At 39.3% G+C, this 22,233-nt stretch overlaps 1 protein-coding gene across 5 annotated transcripts in view; it reads left to right on the top strand.

Annotated features, from left to right (window-relative positions):
• adam9a (ADAM metallopeptidase domain 9a) overlaps window positions 1–22,233 on the top strand; it is a 127,393-nt gene that overhangs the window by 101,558 nt on the left and 3,602 nt on the right. For 3 of the 5 annotated variants that reach the window (XM_079827908.1, XM_079827910.1, XM_079827907.1), the window contains exons 13-21: window positions 7,628–7,720; window positions 8,243–8,438; window positions 11,141–11,246; window positions 11,351–11,534; window positions 12,429–12,509; window positions 12,771–12,876; window positions 13,107–13,248; window positions 17,570–17,636; window positions 18,115–18,147. In XM_079827908.1, coding sequence (XP_079684034.1) covers window positions 7,628–7,720; window positions 8,243–8,438; window positions 11,141–11,246; window positions 11,351–11,534; window positions 12,429–12,509; window positions 12,771–12,876; window positions 13,107–13,248; window positions 17,570–17,636; window positions 18,115–18,147 — 1,008 coding nt within the window. The remainder of the gene's footprint in view (window positions 1–7,627; window positions 7,721–8,242; window positions 8,439–11,140; window positions 11,247–11,350; window positions 11,535–12,428; window positions 12,510–12,770; window positions 12,877–13,106; window positions 13,249–17,569; window positions 17,637–18,114; window positions 18,148–22,233) is intronic. The other 2 variants (XM_079827911.1, XM_079827909.1) reach the window with 1 other exon arrangement.

Genomic DNA, 22,233 nt, shown 5'->3' with positions numbered 1-22,233 from the left:
TGCACCTTTTTCTTCCACACTTTTCCCTTCCACTTAACTTTCTATTAATGTGCTTTGATACAGCACTTTGAGAACATCCAACTTCTTTTGCAATTACTTTTTGAGGCTTTCCCTCCTTGTGGAAGGTGTCAGTGATGGTTTTCTGCACAACTGTCAGGTCAGCAGTCTTCCCCATGATTGTGAATTGTACTGAACCATTTCAGTCTGAGAACCCATTTAAAGGCTCAGGAACCCTTTGCAGATGTTTTGGATTAATTAGTTGATAACACTAAATTTTTCTAAATTTTTCAACTAAATATCCGAATAAATCTACAACCCCAAATCAGAAAAAGTTGGGACAGTATGGAAAACACAAATAAAATAAAAAAAGAAGTGATTTCTAAATTTACTTTGACTTGTATTTCATTGCAGACAATATGAACACAAAATATTTCATGTTTTGTCTGGTCAACTTCATGTCATTTGTAAATATGCATCCTTTCCTGTCATTCAGACCTGCAACACATTTCAAAAAAAGTTGGGACAGTAAAGCATTTACCACTTTGTAATGTTGCCATTCCTTTTCACAACACTTAAAAGACGTTTAGGGACTGAAGACACCAAATGATGAAGTGTTTCAGGTGTAATTTTGTCCCATTCTTCCTGCAAACAAGTCTTAAGGTGGGCAACAGTACGGGGTCTTCGTTGTCGCATTTTGCGCTTCAAAATGCACCACACATTCTCTATTGGAGACAGGTCGGGACTGCAGGCAGGCCAGTCAAGTACCCGTACCCTCTTCCTCCGCAGCCAGGACTTTGTAATGTGTGCAGAATGTGGTTTTGCATTGTCTTGTTGAAATATGCATGGACGTCCCTGGAAAAGATGTCTTCTTGAAGGCAGCATATTATGCTCCAAAATCTCTATGTACTTTTCAGCATTAATGGTGCCTTCACAGAAGTGCAAGTTACCTTTGCCAAGGGCACTGACACAACCCCATACCATGACAGACCCTGACTTTTGGACTTGTTGCTGGTAACAGTCTGGATGATCCTTTTCTTCTTTGGTCCGGAGCACACGGCGTCCATTCCTCCCCAAAAAAATACCTGAAATACTGATTCATCTGACCACAGTACACGTTTCCACTGTGTGATGGTTCATCCCAGATGCCTCCGAGCCCAGAGAAGTCGACGGCGCTTCTGGATACTGTTAACATAGGGCTTCCTTTTGGCACAGTACAGTTTTAACTGGGATTTGTGGATGTAGCTACATATTGTGGTACTTGACAAAGGTTTGCCAAAGTAGTCCTGAGCCCATGTGGTGATATCGCTTATAGATGAATGACGATTCTTGATGCAGTGCCGCCTGAGGGATCGGAGATCACTTGTTCAGCTTAGGCTTGCGCCCTTGTCCTTTACGCACTGAAATTCCTCCAGATTCCTTGAATCTTTTAATTATGTTATGCACTGTTGAATGTGAAATATCCAAATCTCTTCCTATCTTTCTTTGAGGAACATTGTTTTTAAACATTTCAATAATTTTCTCACGTATTTGTTGGCAAACTGGCGATCCTCGGCCCATCTTTGCTCCTACAGGGAGTGCAGAATTATTAGGCACGTTGATTTTCTGATCATATTTTTTTTCCAGGCACATTTGACCAATTCCAAACCACAGTAATCCTAATAACTACTATTGATTTAGTATTTAATAATGTATAAGTGATATATAATTGTTCATGAAGGCTGGAAATGAAAATCACCTTATATTGAGGTGTGCAGAATTATTAGGCATGTTTTCTTTTACAGATAAATTGAGCCAAAAAAGAGATTTAACTCAGACTGAAAAGTCAAAAAGTATTAAATGCCCATGAGAAGGATGCAATACTAATGCAATACTAGACATTGCAGTTAAGGCATGACCACTGGAGAGTGAAATGCTCGTTGGGTCAGCAGGATCTGACAAAAACAGGTGGTGAAGAAAAGACACCTGTTAACTGCAAAAGAATTAAGAATTAAGGTGAAGAATTAAGGGTGAAACCATCAGGAACCCTTTAGTCTCCAGCACCACCATTTTCCAAAGCTGCAACCTACCTGGAGTCTGAATCTGGCAGTACGTTTTGGGAGTTAATTTTAGTCCATCCTGAAGTCCGTTTTGCAGAGATGGACTAAAAATGAACTCCCAAAACGTACTGCCAGATTCTGGAAGATTAATTCTTCAAACAGTGGTACTAGAGGATGTGGTGCTGGTCCTTCAAGAGTCACTCTCAACCTATCTGTCCATAAAGCCTATAAAAAAACCTTGAAAGCTTTGGAAAATGGTGGCGCTGGAGACTAAAGGGTTCCTGATGGTTTCACCCTTAATTCTTCACCTTAATTCTTAATTCTTTTGCAGTTAACAGGTGTCTTTTCTTCACCACCTGTTTTTGTCAGATCCTGCTGACCCAACGAGCATTTCACTCTCCAGTGGTCATGCCTTAACTGCAATGTCTAGTATTGCATTAGTATTGCATCCTTCTCATGGGCATTTAATACTTTTTGACTTTTCAGTCTGAGTTAAATCTCTTTTTTGGCTCAATTTATCTGTAAAAGAAAACATGCCTAATAATTCTGCACACCTGAATATAAGGTGATTTTTATTTCCAGCCTTCATGAACAATTATATATCACTTATACATTATTAAATACTAAATCAATAGTAGTTATTAGGATTACTGTGGTTTGGAATTGGTCAAATGTGCCTGGAAAAAAAATATGATCAGAAAATCAACGTGCCTAATAATTCTGCACTCCCTGTAAAGGATTAGACCTTTCTTGGATGCTGCTTTTGTACCAAATCATAATTACAATCACCTGTTGACATCACCTGTTTCAAATCACATCATTATTGAACCATTTTACCTCATTACTAGCCCTAAATTGCTCCTGTCCCAACTTTTTTTGAAATGTGTTGCAGGTCTGAATGACAGGAAAGGATGCATATTTACAAATGACATGAAGTTGACCAGACAAAACATGAAATATTTTGTGTTCAAATTGTCTGCAATGAAATACAAGTCAAAGTAAATTTAGAAATCACTTCTTTTTTTTCTTTTTCTTTTTCCATACTGTCCCAACTTTTTCTGATTTGGGGTTGTAATTATTAAACTAAATTAACCATATAAACTAAATTACTGATCTAATTACTGATCTAAAGCCCACACTGTCACTGTATGGTAATTGAAATAAACTGATGACATAACCGTTTTCTCCAGAATGGCTAGACGGCTGAATAAAATTATGCTGCATTATTTTCCTGTTTAACACTGTAAAGCTGCTTTGAAACAATCTGCATTGTTAAAAGCGCTATATAAATAAAGTTGACTTGATCGATGATCAGCTAAAATTCACTGACCACATTACTGCAACAACCCGGTCCTGCAGATTTGCATTATACAACATTAGGAAGATTAGAGCCTTCCTATCTGAGCAGACCACACAACTCTTGGTCCAAGCTCTTGTTCTCTCCAGACTGGACTACTGTAATGCTCTTCTAGCAGGCCTTCCAGCATGCACTATCAAACCCTTGCAACTGATCCAGAATGCAGCGGCAAGGGTGGTCTTTAACGAGCCGAAGAGAGCGCACGTCACGCCTCTCTTCATCAGACTCCACTGGCTACCAATAGCCGCTCGCATCAAATTCAAGGCACTGGTGCTCGCCTTCAAAGCAACCACTGGCTCTGCACCAATTTACCTTAACTCGCTTGTTCAGACATACACACCCTCCAGGAGTTTGCGTTCTACCAGTGAACGACGCCTTGTGGTGCCATACCAGAGAGGCATGAAATCACTGTCACGGACCTTTTCCTGGACTGCCCCCACCTGGTGGAATGACCTGCCTATCTCAATTCGAGCAGCCGAGTCTGTAGCCATTTTCAAAAAACATCTAAAGACGCATCTCTTCCAGCAGCACCTGACCAATCAAGAATAGCACTTAACATTCTATTCATTTTTCTGTCTGTCTAATTTATTTAAAAAAAAAAAAAAAAAAAAAAAAAATCCTGTGTGTTCTGTGTTAGATTAACTGAGACTTGTTACAGCACTTGCATACTGTAGCCTCTGACTGTTGTAGTTGCTTCTATTGCTCTCATTTGTAAGTCGCTTTGGATAAAAGCGTCTGCTAAATGACTAAATGTAAATGTAATGTAAATGTAAATGACTTAACTTGACTTGATTAGAGTGTGACACTTTGAGCCTACAATACTGAACCTTTTCACAATATTCAAATTTTCTGAGTTTTTTTAATTTGGGGTTTTCATAAGCTGTATGTCACAGTTCTATGAGAGAGGACTCAAATGCAGGAATGAGTGATCAGGGGTTTATTGACAAACAGCTGACAAGACAAGAAATGGTGAGGAGGTGAACACAGTCCAAACAGTAGGCGGGTTAGGAGCACAATCACAGACAGGAAGAGCAGCCACTATAACTAGCTCCAGAAGGTGGTAGACTGGAGAGCAGTTCTGACAGAGCAGCATGAGACCAGAGGAAACCAGGAATCCTAGGGCAATGCAGTCAGGTCTTATCAGGAAACTCACCAAGCTTGCAGCTAGACAAGGAGAGCAAGCTGCCAGGGAAGCTCTACTTGCAGAACAGGAACTAGAGACAAACAGCACAAACACTTAGCAATACTAGCATAACACATGCAGGTACAACGTATAACGAACCAGCCACACATGAGGGAAAGAACACACTTAGGCCTAGTCCACACGTACACAGGTATTTTTATAACCAGAGTTTTTCCTCCTTCGTTTTAAAAAACAATCGCGTCCACACAATCACGGTTTAAAAAAAATCTCTGTCCACATGAAAACGCAAAACCACGCTATGATTGGCTGCCTGATTTCCACATGGGTCCCATCCACGGCACCGATGCACTGAGGGATGCCATGGGCTCAGTGAAACCCTTCTGCAAGTCTACTCTGGACTCCGTGACAGGTAACTGTATATACATAGGGGCAGGGCCCAAGTGGACTGAAGCTTCACACACTTGCCTTACTATGTTGTATTATTGCATTCTGGCGTCTCTGTTCTGCAATACAATGAGATGACTGCGCATGTACCTGTATACATGTGTTAAGCGCTGTTAGCGGAGTTATTAAAAGCTACGTCCGACTCCACTCATGTAAACAAAAGTGATAACGGCGCACAATCTGACGTCAAACAAAGGAGAGAACGGCGCACACTCGACTTAACAAGCCGAAATCTCCGGTTTCACCATCTACATGACAACGTTGTACTGGAGTTTCTAAAAATCTTCACCCTGGCCGGAGTTTTCAAAAAAGTCTGGTTGCAGTAACCGGATACTGCGTTTGCGTGTGGACGAACAGCCAAACCGCGTAGAAAAAGCTGCGGTTTTGAAAATACCTGTGTTCGTGTGGACAGGGCCTTAATAAAGGGAGCAGAAAACATGAGGAACAGGTGAACACACTCAGACAAACAAGGAGCAGAGAACATGAGGAACAGGTGAACACACTCAGACAAACAAAGAGCAGAGAACATGAGGAACAGGTGAACACACTCAGACAAACAAGGAGCTTCATATGATTACGCTACATTTTTCAACTAAATATCCAAATAAATCTAATTATTAAACTAAATTAACCATATAAACTAAATTACTGATCTAGTTACTGTTCTTAATCCCACATTGTCACTGTATGATAATTGAAATGAACTGATGAAATCACAGTTTTTTCCAGAACGGCTATACGGCTGAATACAATTCTGTTGCATTATTTTCCTGTTTAACACTGTGAAGCTGCTTTGAAACAATCTGCATTGTTAAAAGCGCTATATAAATAAAGTTGCCTTGACTTGACTTGACTCTTACATGTAAATATGTACTACATTAATGTCAAGACAAGACGACCTAGCTGTTTTGGAAAAAAAACTATAAAACCACACCTGCCACAGCAGTCTATTTCTCCTTATGACACACCCATCTCGGGAATTGGGGTATCAAAATTATTTCCAAACTTCCCAGTGGTAAACACGACATCAGAGGGCGTTCATGTGCAGTTTTTACCTAGGAAACTCGTATTTACGAAAAGCGCGTAAAGGCAGCATAAACAAGGGGGCATGGTAACAGGAAACAAGGAGCACATGGCAAACACAAACCAAGACAGAGCCATGTGTTCAAGCACAACACAAACAAAGACACGTTAAACAATGACAAAACAGACAGAGCTGTCAGAGGAGAACCCTGACAGTGTAAGCCATAATCATCAAAGTTATAACAAATAAAATATTGAAATATCTCACTTTGCATGCAATAAGTCTATATAATATATTAGTTTCACCTTTTAAGTTGAATTACTGAAATAAATAAACTTTTCCACGACATTTAATTTATTTAATTTATTTTCTAATTTATTGAGATGCACCTGTATATAAAATTATACGGATACATTTTGGCTTCAATATTCTTGAGAAAAGTAGTTTTCCCATAGCGTAAGCTAACTTGCGCAATACTCGTTCCCTTCTCTCAGGGAACCGAGGTTACGTTAGTAACCGAGACGTTTATTGCTCTGGCCACATCCACAGTCATCATGCCTCTTTGCAGCTTGCCTATGACATATTCACTCAGGTGAGCAGGCACTCTAGGCATCTTTCTTCTGACGTTTTTTAGTTAGTAGAAACGTCTTAATATCCTAATTTATTGGTTTGAGAATATGTGAAATAAGCAATAGGTCTAAGGTTATAGAGTTCAAATAATTTTTTATGAGGTTACGAACCTTATACATAAATACACAGTAGTTAAAAACTAAAAAGGAGAAAAAAACTAAGAAGAAACTGAATTAGCAAAGATTCTTGTCGTGATATACTCACAGCAAATTTATTTTTATTTCTTTGCTTAGGGGTAAAAAGAAGTTTGTAACACCTTCACAGCTTTTAGTGAACTTTCCAATGCCGCTCTCGATGAATATGTAAATATGTAATGCACACTTTCCCCTCAATAACAAAATAAACACATCTTAAATGACAGTGGTGAGAAAACAGCTGTAAAGAAAGCATCTGATCATAGCAAAGCGATGTGGACATGTTTGAATCAGCTTTGCAATTCAGCACTCACGTTACATTTATTAATACCACTTGTCTTCAACCCTGCTCCTGGGGACCCACTGTCCTGCAGTTTAGCTACAACCCTAATCAAACACACCTGAACCAGCTAATCAAGGTCTTCAGGGTCTTGAAAATACACAGACCAGGTGAGCTGAAGCAGGTTAGAAATAAACTTTGCTGGACACTGGGTCCCCAGGAGCAGGGTTGAAGATTAGGCATTAAATCCACAAATATCGTAACGGTTATTACAAACAGAGAGACGTATAGTACAGAGAAATTTCATGTTGGAGCAGGATATGAGTGAACTTCCTTTTACTGGTGAACATGAGCGGTACATGAGTGGAGTATACACACTGGCATGGAGCGTTACACTGCTCCACTTCGCTCACATACTCTGGTTTAAACCTACCCTGTAAAGCTTATTTGGATTTTACAAAATTATCTTTCAAATACAGTTACCTAAAAAAAGGGTTGTTTCCTTTTTTGCTGAGTTTAGTTTGTTGCATCCTTAATGAAGAATATTGAGAACTGAAGGTTGATTGTCTCTGTTTCAGGAGTGTGAGGAGGACCCGTGCTGTGAGCCAAAAACGTGTAAGCTGAGATCAGGTGCTCAGTGTGCGTATGGGGTCTGCTGCAAGAATTGCAGGGTAATTACACCTTTTCTAACACTAGCTCTGCTCCAACGCTTAGTGAGATGCAATGCTATTGTTATTGTTAACTAAAATTATTTAAAAAAAATAATTTTTTAATAAAAAATAGAGCTGAAATAAAATATACATTAAAAAAATTTTTTGCCTTGGAAATGAATTAAAATTATGGTTGAAATACTAACATTTATAAATATGAAAGCTAATTTCAAATAATGATAAATGCTATATTAGTATATAAATTATACTAAAATAACACTGGTGAGATGCCTGCCATGCTGCTTTATAAGATAGCTTGTTCTGGCCAAATTGTAAGGCAATATTGTCCTTCATGCAATTAGTTTAGGTAAATATTTGTCTTGTTCGGTCACATATTTTTCTCCACCAAAGCATCAAACTTTTCATGTCACCAGGCAGCTCACTAGAACAGAGCTAATATATACATGCATATGCCATTTGACAAGTGGCTATAGTACTTTTTGCTCACATGATCTGCTTAAATTTTCTCTCTCTATCTGTCAGTTTTTACCTGGTGGCACTGTGTGCAGAAGCAGCACTGATGAATGTGATTTGCCAGAGTATTGTAACGGCACATCTGCCCTCTGTCAAAACGACTTCTTCAAACAAAACGGCCATCCCTGCAAACAAGACAAGGCTTACTGCTACAACGGCCAGTGCCAGCACTATGACACCCAGTGTCAGGCCATTTTTGGCACAAGTGAGTACACGATTTTGTGCTTGTAGGGGTGGATAATATAAGAATTAAGAGTATTGTTTATCCAATACTGATTAAAATATAAAAAATATTCTGATATAATTTTTGCTTGTATCTCCTACTCCTATTTTGCCCTGATTTAAGCATATGAAATTTTAAAATTGTCAGTGAGCTGATCATTTACTAATATCATATATATAGTATTTAACATTAACCTAAGTTGATTAATATTATGTTTATATAATTATATGGTATAACACCAATGCTATTTTTAAGTGTTAGAAAGTGTACATTCCAAATGGCTTTCATACTTCCCGTTAGATTCTATTATATATTCTGGGCCATTTGAAACACATAAGAGAATGGATATAAAACGTACAGCAGAGCAGTATAATATTTAGTGTTTTGCAAAAGACTCAATGGTGCCCTCTACAAGTGCTTCTTTTACTATGAAATAAACATCAATATAACGGACTCGTGTGCTTACTGTAAGCACTTGGTTTACCTTGATTGCAATCCTCATCCATCAGAACTTTACTAGCGAGAAGCTGGTTTGCTTTATCTAGAAAAAAAATTTGTTTGCATGTCATCTGGCCACATAACATGATGCGTGAGGGCTCGCGCTCTTCAGAAACAATGACAGAGCTTGAGTTTTAAGGCTAAACAGACACTGGAATGAATAATTCACTGAAAACTGGCCATGAGTCACTGTTCTCTCTCCCATCTTTGATAATAAGCCTGGTTTTCTTTACATTATTGCTGTTGTGGACTGATTGGTTGAATGCATTATCTTAATGAATAATTGGACTGAAAACTTTCCAGGAGTTTAGCAGCTTAAAATTCTGATCGCAAACAGAGAAGCAAAGGGTTAGAATATTAATTTCCAAGGTTACAGGTGTTTGCGCCATTGTAGATGATCAGTGTGATAAACGCCCAACACCCAAGATTATCTAACTGCGTGACATAAATTACGTTAATGATAATATAATAATAATAATTTGTTACATTTATATAGCGCTTTTCTAGGTACTCAAAACGCTTTACATATAGAAGGGGGGAATCTCCTCAACCACCACCAATGTGCAGCATCCACCTGGATGATGCGACGGCAGCCATATTATGCCAGAATGCCCACCACTCACCAGCTTATTGGTGGAGAGGAGACCAATTAGAGTGATGAGGCCAATTAGGATAGGGGGATGATTAGGAGGCCATGATGGACAGAGGCCAATGGGCAAATTTGGCCAGGATGCCGGGGTTACAGCCCAACTCTTTTTCCGAAGGACATCCTGGGATTTTTAATGACCACAGAGAGTCAGGGCCTCGGTTTAACGTCTCATCTGAAGGACGGTGTTTATTGACAGTATAGTGTCCCCATCACTATACTGGGGTTTTTGGACCCACACAGACCACAGGATGAGCACCCCCTGCTGACCTCACTAAAACCTCTTCTAGCAGCAACCTAGTTTTCCCAGGTCTCCCATCCAGGTACTGATCAGGCTCAACCCTGCTTTGCTTCAGTGGGATGCAATTTTGTGTGCTTCATTAATTTATTTGCTTTAAATTATTTTAGCACGTTAAGGATTTTTAATTAATTGCATGCGTTAAAGGAACACTCAACTTTTTTTGAAAATAGGCTCATTTTACAAGTCCCCTAGAGTTAAATAGTTGAGTTTTACCGTTTTTGAATCCATTCAGCCGATCTTTGTATCTGGCGGTAGCACTTTTAGGATAGCTTAGCATACATCATTGATTCTAATCAGTCCATTAGCATCTCATTAAAAAAATGACCAAAGACACTTTCAATATTTTTCCTATTTAAAACTTGACTCTTCTACAGTTACATCGTGTGCTAAGACCAACTGAAAATTAAAAGTTGCGATTTTCTACACCTATATGGCTAGGAACTACTTTCTCATTCCTGCGTAATAGTCGCGGATCTTCGCGGCAGTACCATAAATCAGATTATCTACCAAATACTAACAAGACATCTGCTTGGTTTTGATTATCAACTATATCGCGATCACTCTCACGGATAGCATAGTTCTTCTTTCATCATTAAATTTGTAAAAATGTAAAACATAAAAATGTTTTAAAGCTATATTAGTTTAAACTTCTAATGGATCGTTATCTGAGCGTACTTATCTGAAGCACACGCACACAGACAACTGGCTGAGTAACTTCTCTTTCTAATTTTTTGTTGTGTTTAAACTGTGAAATACACACAAGGGTCTTGTTCACCGTTGTCGCTTGCGAAAACAAAATAGCATTGCCGTCGGTAGAAATGTGCAGATTAAGGGGCGGTAATATTATAATAAGTTCCTTCCTAAGTCAGAAGGGAAAAGAGAAATCTGAGCGGCTTGTTTTTTCACATGCTTGCAGAGAAAGGCTTAACAAAACAAAGTTACTGGGTTGTGCTTTTTCACGTTTTCTGGGTTGGTAGATGCACCGGGGACCCGATTATAGCACTTAAACTCGGAAAAAGTCGTTGACAGCCCTTTACCGTTGAGAAAAAAATGGCCCTAAAATGGAGAAAAATTTAACTAAAATTTAAATGCATCTCAATAATATTAAATAGCTATACTCAGTGCAGGAAATGTCCTGCCTATAGCAGGAAAAATGTTTTAGTTTTTAATTGAAAATAAAAGAGAAAATAGAAATTGATATTCTGTAAATGTAACCCATCTATCTTTGCTTGTGTGTAGAGGCTAAAGCTGCTCCTGAGCTGTGTTTTAAGGATGTGAACTCTAAAGGTGATCGCTTTGGAAACTGTGGCTACCATTCCAGTGGATTTAAGAAGTGTGAAAGCAGGTACAGCACAGCTAGATATACACCATTACAATTAAATTCAAATGTACATTCAGAAATTTAAATTCTGATTTTTCATAAGAACACACACGCTCTCATTATTTTAGGAACGCCATGTGCGGGAAGCTACAATGTGAAAACGTTCAGTCGTCAGTCATATTTGGCATCAAGCCATCAATCATCCAGACCCCCATCGCCGGCACTACCTGCTGGGGCGTGGACTTCCTCCTGGGCTCTGATGTACCTGATCCCGGCATGGTCAACGAGGGCACTAAGTGTGGAGATAATAAGGTGACAGAGAAAAAACATACAAAGTTTCTGCTTAAATTATGATGTTTGTTGAATTGTTTAGCCACTATGAAAGTATGTGCACATATTCTCAGGGTTTCTGAGCGACGGTCTCTCCCCTTCTTTGAAGACCTCCATGACGAGTTAACTTATTCATGGGGGAAACCATATACAATTGCGTGTCTTTGTGCCCTCGACGTCGACCCATTCGGCTATCGTGGGTACGATGGCATGAGATTATACGATATTGCCTCAGACTGAAGAGTGACTATCTCTCCCCTGGGAGTGCATCGTGTTTCAATCAGCAGGTCAGACTGGTGCTGCTCTGCACACCATGGCGGTGTTACAGTCTGATCTGCTGAAAGATCTAAGTACGTGGGGGAACATTGACAAAGAAGCTTTCTCAGAATTACGCAGAGCCACAGATTTATCAATGACGGCTTTGGTCGCCACGGAGAGACATCTTTGGCTGAACCTTACAAGCATCAAAGACGGGTTTGTAAAGACTGGGGACCGGCTCACTGCGCTCAGCAGCCTAAAGGGAGGCCGGATTTGAGGAAAATAAAGTTACAATTTCTGAGGTTTTTGCGCCAGTAGAAACTACTGCCAAGTATCTTTCCTTTGGTCCTAAAGACCGTAAAAAAGGTTACAGAATACCGTTTGTGCACCACCCACCACATTTCAGCATAAGAAAGAAATTCATACAGGTTTAGAACAACTTGAGGGTGAGTTTTGATTTTTGGGTAAACTATCCAAAAACATTTGAAATAATCTACTTTAAGGCTGATTGAGGAAATGATTAGATATTTTTTCCATGACAAAACATAATTTTTAAAAAGTTTCATGATTTCACCCACACACTGTATGTTTTTGACTTTTTGTCAATTTGTATTGCAGGTTTGTCTGAATTTCGAGTGCAAAAGTGCAGACGTGCTGAATTATGACTGTGACATTGAAAAGAAATGCCATGGCCATGGGGTACGTATGCATACACTACCCACAAATCAATGCCACAATTTTACATACACCTACATATACATCATTTTAACTCAACTGTTAAATTAATCTATTTATACACCTGTTTTTAAATTCTAAATACCTTGAGTTCTACATCTTTGTAAAATTTGTGCTGAGCGTGTGTGTGTGTGTGTGTGTGTGTGTGTGTGTGTGTGTGTGTGTGTGTGTGTGTGTGTGTGTGTGTGTGTGTGTGTGTGTCTTTGTGTGCTTGATTACTTTCAGGTGTGTAACAGCAATAAAAGCTGCCACTGTGAATACGGCTGGGCTCCTCCATTCTGTGAGGCCTCTGGTTATGGAGGAAGCATCGAAAGTGGCCCCACCTGGGACGGTAAGACTGCTTATCAATAGCACAGCTAGAGCTTCAGAAAGGATTATCAGTACTTTTAACACGTGTCATCTGTAAATGTGATTACTAGTGCTGTCGATTGATTTTTTTTTTTTTTTTACGAATTAATCACACATTTTTCTGTAATTAATCTGTAATTAAACACGTTAATTTTGACAGCCCTAGTGATTAACTCAAATTATATTCTCTCTCTCACTTTGACTTTCACTCAGATAAAGATACTTCCACAAGGGATGGTCTTCTTGTGTTCTTTTTCCTTGTTCTTCCTCTTTTGGCATTGGGTTTATACGTGTTCTTCAAGAGGAATGAGCTGAAGCAACGCTTGCTCAGAAAAAAACGCTCTCAGGGTTATGAGTGAGTATAAAGAGTGACATATACTCAACCTTTCACTGCACTGTTATGATGTCATCATCACTGAAGAAACAAAGTATGTTGTTTAAATGATAACTGATAATGAACTGTTGAATTACTGAAATTAGTGCATACCCTAAGTTGAAAATTAAATTAAATTACATTTTTATTATTCTATTTTTTGCTCAGATTTGTAAGCCTATCATTTGTTATGGAACTATCTGTCATGCATGATCAACTTAGAACAAGGTGAATAGCTAAGTCAATAATTCAACAGTGCCTCAGTGTAACAGCAAATATTTAAGAAACAATTTCAATATGTCCAAATCCAAATTGTGATGTATATTTAAAGTGCCTCTATTATGCTTATGCTTTTTCAGATATTACCTTTCATGTGTACATAGTAAATTTCGTTATTGTCTCCCAAAGAAAGAACTGATCCTGAACTGCCTGAAACAAGTTGTCAGTAATTCTAGTCTTAATACCTGCACAGACCTACGTTGGATTGTAACATATTTGCATAATGTTCTTCATTGGCTGCCTGTGAACGTCTTCTTTGACCTGCCCTCAAACACTGTAGTTGTGACTGAGGCCTGAAAGAATGTGGTTTGTGGTGTCTTCATGTCAAGAAGGCGCTCTTTTCTGCGCTATGAAAGCAAATCTACTTCGCATGCTCTTTTAAAGAATGAGGACTCGAGTTGATACGATAAAACCGATGCCATCGTTACTGTTCGTACCACTGTGTATACAAGTGCTGAGGAAGCCTCCGGAGCTGAAATTCTGATATGGTAATGGACATTTAATTACGACACGCACTGTAAGCAGTAGACCAATCACAACAGACTGAGCCGCCAGACCAATCAGAGCAGGCTCACGGAAAAGAATGATTTTAGAGAGATTGAATCCTTCATTGAACCATTTAAGACATTGTTAGAAAACCGGTAATGCTACAATGTATATTATGAGAAAATTAAAGGGCCCTATCATACACCTGGCGCAATGCGGCACCAGACGCGACAGTAAAGTATTTTTTGCTAGTTTCAGCCCAACGCAGTTATCATTTTCACGTCCTGCGCCACGTTGTTTAAATAGCAAATGCATTTGTGCCCATTAGTTCGCCCCCCGGGCATGCTGGTCTGAAAATGAGGTGTGTTCAGGCGCATTGTTGGCGCGTTGCTATTTTGATGCAACTGAAATGCAGTATTGTTTGTGTTATTTAAAGGGGTGGTAAACCACGATTTCACTATTCTAACTTTAGCTAGCGTGTAATGTTGCTGCTTGAGCATAAACAACATCTGCAAAGTTACAACGTTCAAAGTTTAAAGCAAAGGGAGATATTTGCTTTTAAAGAAATCAATTTCTAAGAACTACAGCAAACGGCCAGTAGGCGACTACAGACATTCCTCCAGGATTGCTGACATCACCAGCCCCAATATCTACATAAACCCCCCCTCCCAATTCACGAGCCGCGGTTCAGCTGCGCGAGACAAACACTGCCAGTGTGAATGCAGGACGGGCGCGCGCGGCTCCCGCTGCACATTTCACAGAGGAAAGCTTCCACAATCTTCGCAAGTTCAGTGCAGGATTCGCACAACGGCTTGTCCTGAAAGATGGATTTAAAAACAGAAGCTGTTTACGGGCCACAACCTGTAAGTATGATTTATTTTTCGTCGATGTATTTTCCTGTAATAGTTTGAATTGTTAATTGTACGTTGTAGCAAGTAAGTACACAGATGACAACGCTGTTCTGCAAACCAGTCTGTTAAATGCTCATTCATACTTAATGTTATCCGACGATAGGGTTGGGTACCTTGGCACCGGTACTTATATAACCATTGGCACCGGTACTTATATAACCGGTATGTACCGGACCGAATCAGAACGCAGATTTCGGTTCCTCATTTCGGTGCCAAAATTCAAACGTTCTTTCACGCTTTGGCTGGCACCGAGCCAGAGACAGACGCTCAGCTCAGCGCTGGTCACATCACAACTCATGACAACTATTCAGTGTTTTTTAACCACATCATGTTCAGGTTTCAGACATTTAAATGCTCATAAGTAGGTTACTAGCAAAAAACACACACTGATGTCTATGAAAGCGGCAATGACAATCCCTTCAGACCATTATAATTTGACTAACGTTAAGTGTTTTATTCACATCAGATACATGCACATTATATAGTAACTATATAGTTTACTCTATTCTTCTTCCAGTTCACTGGTCACTTACTTTCATGTATTTCGTGAGACGAGAATGAACTCAAGTGTTGTAAATCCGACAGATCCGATTCTGAGGCTCAAACTAACATGGCGCCGCCCATTGCGCTTTATAGATCAACTAACACACATTCACTCACACATTTGAACATCATATAGTTCGTGACACAGTTAAGAAGTTTGTGAATATTTTGAATAAAAAGAAAAAACGAAATAAACCCAATACAGCTGAGCTGTGCTGTGTGTCATGTGAGAAACATGACGCGTCGCCATGGAAACATTAAGGATGAGTTCTAAAATATTTAGCCAGAGAATATATTATCATATTTCAAAATAAAGCTGAAGCTCGAAGCTGGTTTGTAGAATACCAAGAATACAGACTACTGCTGTTATTACTGTAAGGCTTGTTGTAGTTGGGTTAGGTAGCTTAGGTTTTACTGTGAATTTGTAAATAAGTCAATAATAATTTGTCAATAAGTAAATTGAGTTCTGTATTTATTTATATTCATACATTTAAGTATACATTAAACTTTTAATAAATGGTTCAATTTAAATAAAAAAATAAAAAGCCATTTAATGTCATCCACCTTGTTTTGTGGCCTTTTTTTTAAAGTATCGGTTCAGGCACCGTTTAGGCACCGGTACCGTTTTAAAAGTATCGGTTGGAACCGGAATCGAAAAAAAACCAAACGAGACCCAACCCTATCCGACGAACACCTAACGTTACAAACACTAACGTTAAAATCTCAACAGCGAACTTGGCATTAGTGTAAATTATTCTTTGATTAGAGCTTTTATGTATTGTTTATCTACAGGCATGCTAAACATGGTTCTGTGTTTGATTTGGCTACTAGTAAAGCTAATGTTTAGTGTTCGTTTTGGGTTAATAGTTCTTGCGACAGATATTTGGCTATAATCGTTCTAAAAATACAAAAGTAACAGTGCCATTCAGTAGCGATCACTAGATCCGCAGTCTTTACTCTTGAGGACTGAACAGGTTCTGCTCGATCATCTTCACTAAAATGTTCTGGGTCTGATTCGGGCTCAGATTGGTGTGGTTTTATTGACGCCATTGTTTCTAATACTGACCAAAGCACAGTCTACCGGTAAAGGTAAGGGGCGTGACGTTTCCGACAAACGTGCACTAGGCGGTTAGCGAATCAGAACACACTGGGCCAGCTAACCAATCTGAGCCTATTGCGTATTTTTGAGGGACTGGCTTCATACAACCCGGAAACCATCAGACCGTTTTTACAAGGAGGGACAGAGCAGTGTAGAATAAAGGTCAAATATGAAAAATAATGAATTTTTTTTTTTAAACGAAGCATGAACACATGTTACAGTGCACCCCACAAACACAATCAAGCCTTCGAACGAATGTGTTTTACCACCCCTTTAAAGGCTGTGTTTATTACACACACAAACATGACAAATATTAAAAATTAAAGGATTACAATGTAAAACATTATTATTGTGTACATAAAGATAAAAATGTCTACATGTTATAATGGAGAGTCATTGCATGTATCAAAATGACCTATTTTCAGAATTGACGAATGAAATTGGCTACTTATTTAACCAATCGTGGCAATGCACACATGTATTTAAACTGACTCTTCAGGTTGAGGGTGTCTATATTCTGCCATGTAAATAGTGAATCCACCATGGTGCAAGCGCCACTGGCTTTTAAAGGGAATGGAAGATGAGTGACTGATTGGTTTATTGCACGTAATGGCCAAAACACACCCATGACTCATTAAGAGACTAGGGACAACCCTTTTGGACCATGTGCCTGGTGTGCCGACCATTTTTCCCGTTGTTAAACTAACAAAGGTGGATTCGGACACACCCTTTATAGGGCCCAAAGTGTTTTTTGACCTTGGATGCATGTAAACCTATTGTAGGAGACCTCAAATACAAAATTAGAAACCTTTAAAATAGCATAATGGGGCACTTTAAATGTTTTTGTTGTTGCTGTTGTGTTTTTTGTTGTTGTTGTTTTTTTTTGATTAAACATATTAAACAAATAAAGTTTAGTGTATTATCAATATAACTTTTGTACATTACATTATAAATATTGATCAGCATTCTTTGGTTGTTTCCTCAGAGCTAATAGCAGACCGCAGGTTACTGTGTCCCTGGGCGGAAACCCAAACAGTATAGTAAAGGATGGGGTAAGTGAGCAAATATACAAGCAGTACTCTTTACTGACTACTATACTGCCAATTTTTAACTCACTAAATGTAGTGCTAACATGAATCTAACAAGTGTGATTAACCTGTGGTACTGTACCTTTAGATTTTTTTTCAGGTATATGTGCCTGAGCATAACACAACTGTACAAATGCCCACTAAATGCCTTAGGGATTGACAATGCAACAGAAACTTAACTAGTTAGTAAATCAGTTTATTAATTACTGTGTGAAGAGGGAAAACAAGTTTGAAACCTTCCTAGTTAAACAATACATTTCCAGTTCTTTCTATTTGGAAAGGACAATTCATGGGAAGTTAAACAAGTTGAAAGAACAAGTTAATGAGAAATCATCTGTCCATTTAACTTAAGTCATGAAATGTTACATCTCATTTGTAAACAATAGTCTGCTGATATAAAGATAATGACCAGGCTCCTCTTTTTTTCTCTTCTATGATAAAGCACCAGGTTCAGTTATTGCCGCCACCAGAGGAGGTAAATAACTGCACACTGTTTATATAAGAAGGTTTTTATTGCATTTATACTGTGGGGCATTTCTGCTGCTGTTGCTTTTACAGTACCCTTTCTGCTTCTCTGCATTGTTCCTAACAATTCTTTCTCTCCTTACACTTTGTCTTTTGTAAGAAAAGACACAAGCCATGTGCTAAGAACCATTTTGCACATTCGTTTAAAAAATGTTTTATTATTGTTTAATAAAATATTAAATGATTTAAGTAAATTATATAATAATTTCATTTATTTAAATGCATAAAATAATCACTATAATAATAATAATAATAATAATAATAATAATAATAATAATAATAATAATAATAATAATAATATATATTTGATTTACATCTTCTAACCCTGACTTGATGTATACTTTAACCAGATTAATTCTCAATTTAGCCCTTCAGCATGTTTTTGTTGTTGCATAAAGTCAAGTTTTTCATAGTGGAAATGGCTTTTTCTGTCTTCAACACCATCATTTTAGCTGTTTGTTAGCCATTTTAGGGCCTTTGTCACAACACTGCTTGTTTACTGAATTACTGAAAAAAGCAAAGTAATGCTTTAAACAGGACAAAATCAACAAATACAAATTAAATAGTGAGACGCTGGCAATCAGTCTGCTTTCTATATTTTAATGGAAATAAAACATTACAGATACAGTCCAAAACAGACAAATACAATATATTATATATTATATATTATATATATATATATATATATATATATATATATATATATATATATATATATATATATATATATATATATATATATATATATATATATATATATATATATATATATATATATATATATATATATATATATATATATATATATATAGTAAAGCTAATAGAACTAGATGTTTCAATCTCTTTAGTAGGAAACTCTTGACTGTAGTAGACGGTGTGGAGGGGTGAAAAGAAGGGTAAGATATGTCTTTGGGGTCATCAGGTGGGCACCCTGCTGCATCGACGTTTCGTTGATTGAAGCCCACAACGTCTCCAGAAGGCTCAACGGTGTACCCAGCGTCCCAGGTACACCCCCCTCCATGCCTTACCCTCCATATTCCTGATGGGCTCTGCATGGCAGGGGCGTCCTTCTCCCTGAGTCAGGCCTAAGCCTGACTGCATACCATCTGTCTCTACCTTGCTGCCCAGTTAGGGTCTTTAAGTTTGATCCAGAGCCAGTTACTGCTTTTTTCGGCAGCGCTTGACATGGACTTGATGGCCTGTTGGAGAGAGCGACCCTTCACCCCTATTTTTTTTTGTAAACTCGTAGTAGATGTGGCAACAAATCCCCTGCATCCCACCTCTACTGGGAAGATGCTGGTCTTCCAGCCGTTCTGAGATGCTTCAGCTGCCAGGTCGGAATATTTGTTCTTTTTCCTCTCATAAGCCTCTTCAACCCCATCTTCCCATGGTACTGTTAATTCTACAACATATGCCAGCTTTTTTGTTGGAGACCACAGGACAATGTCTGGCCGGAGTGTTGTAGCCACTATTTCTGGGGGAAACACAAGCTTCTTATCAAGGTCTACTTCCAATTTCCAATCCCGCGCTGACTGCAGGATGCTTGCATCCTTAGGTGTTGTACTATTCTCTTGATGTTGGCCAGCTGGTACGAAATTTATGAAGTTGACCTGTCCTGCTGATGTTTGTGGGAGATTGTTTGTGGTGGTTCGCCTCTGTTCCATTATTGTTGCCAGCTCTCTGATTACTTGGTTATGCCGCCAAGTATAGCGCCCTTAGGTAAGACTTGTGGTACACCCTGATAGAATATGCCTTAGGGATGCAGGTACTTGACACAGGGAACAGGCAGGGTCTTCTCCATACCACTCTTTTTTTGGGGGGGGTAGCAGGTCATATGTGGCTCTGATTACAAAACTCAGTCGAGCTCCCTCCATCTGCCAGATGTCACGCCAGCTGAGCTTTTTCTTCTCTAGACCCTCCCATTTGGTCCATCTCCCCTGCTTGGCCATTGAGACGGCTTTGGCATATCGCTCTTCCTCCTCCTGTCTCTTGACTTCTCCTATCACTAGCTGTCTCTTCTGTATTGATGTTGCTTTATGCCACAGAGGGTTAGTTTTTGGGATGAGTCCGAACCCTGCCCTCCCATGCTGTACTTGTCCAACTATGTCTCTGAGGTGAAGTGCAGACTTTGCACTCTGAACAGCTTCTAATGGAGTCCACTTCCTTCCCGCTACTACCCGGGGGGCTGCTGTTCGAATGACTGCATCCTCGGATTCAGTTAGGGTCATGACGAGCCTTGCTTTAGTGCATTTGAACTCTTCCACGAGCCCTGTGATTGGTAATTCCAACTTGCCATGTCCATAAAGTCTGACAGAACTTAAACAACGTGGAATTCCAAGCCACTGCTTCAACTGTGTGCTTATCAGCCGTTCCAACTTTTCAATCTTGGTGATGGGGATCTCATACACAGTTAATGGCCACAAGAGTCTTGGGAGTATGCCAAACTGAAAGCACCATGACTTGAGTTTTCCTGACAACAAGGTCTTGTTGATGCGCTCCATGTACATGTTGGTATAATTTTTCAGTTGTTCAAACTGCTCTGTGTCTCTGAGCTTCGCATCATACCATCTCCCCAAGCTCTTTACTGGCATTTCTGAGACAGTTGGGACAGGTGTTCCGCCGACATAAAATCTTTGGTCTGTGACTTGGCCTTTCACGATAGAGATGCTTCTGCACTTATTGGGCTTTAACTTCATCCTCGCCCATGTTATATTCTGATGAAGTTTTTCCAGCAGTCTCTTGGTGCAGGGGACAGTTGTTGTGAGTGTTGTTAAATCGTCCATATAGGCTCGAATTGGTGGTAACCTCTGATTACATTGTAGTCGTTCTCCTCCCACGACCCATTTTGAGGCTCTTAAAATGATCTCCATTGCCATCGTGAAGGCCAATGGGGAGATGGTACACCCTGCCATGATGCCTACCTCCAGCAGTTGCCAACTTGTGGTGAAGCCTGATGTTGTAATGCAAAACTGTAGATCCTGGAAGTAGTGTTTTACTAGATTTGTGATTGTTGTCGGCACCTGGAAGAAATCAAAGGCAGCCCACAGAACAGAATGAGGGACTGACCCGTATGCATTAGCCAGATCGAGGAACAGGACGTGTAGATCTTTCCCTTCTTTCTTTGCAGTCTGGATTTTATGCCATATGATACTGTTATGTTCAAGGCATCCCGAAAAGCCTGCGATGCCAGCCTTTTGGATTGATGTATCAATTAAGTGATTTTGTTTTAAATAGTTTGTCAGTCGTTGTGCCAACACACTGAAAAAGATCTTACCTTCAATGTTCAAAAGGTTTATTTGGCGGAACTGTTCAATGGTGGTTGAATTCTTTTCTTTTGGGATGAACACCCCTACCGCTCTTCGCCAAGCTTTCGGGATGATTTGCTTGTCCCACACCACTTTCATGTTTTTCCACAGAATTTTCAAAACATCTGGAGCATTCTTGAAGACACTATATGGTACGCCGTTAGGGCCTGGTGCAGATGCCGATCTTGCCTTTTTCACTGCCTGCTTTACCTAGAAGGGCTGATATCAAACTGATGTTGTGGTGGTGATATTGGAGGGATGTCTGTGGGGACAATAATCGGTTCATCTTTTTTCTCATCAGTATAGATGGTTCTCAGATGCTCTTCAACCTGGTCTCTTGATGTTTTCAGGGATCCACTCTTCTCCTTTGTGAATATGCCTTTCACAAATTTAAAAGGGTCTTTATAGAAATCGGTTCTGGCTTTTCCTTCTTTTTCCAGCGCATCCGTAGGCTTTCTGCTCGGCGGAGTTTTGAGAGCCTGTGCTTTAGATCCTCTTGAAGGAAATTGATGCCTTCCCTTTCTTCTACTGTCGCCTTTCTCCACAACTTTCTTAGCCGTCGCCTCTCTTTCACAAGTTGTTGGATTTCCTGCAGCCGACGGGACTTGGGGGTGGGAAGCATTTCTTTCTTACGGACTTGCTCCTTCACTCCACATTTCTCCTCTCCGTAGCTGTAAATAAGATTCCCCATCTTCTCCAGCTTCTTCTCGGCTGATCCTTTGATGTTACTT

The sequence above is a fragment of the Gobio gobio genome, assembly GCF_949357685.1.
Source record: "Gobio gobio genome assembly, chromosome: 10".
NCBI lineage: Eukaryota > Metazoa > Chordata > Actinopteri > Cypriniformes > Gobionidae > Gobio > Gobio gobio.
Note: the sequence above shows the minus strand (reverse complement) of the source record. Positions and strands in the feature narration are given on the sequence as shown.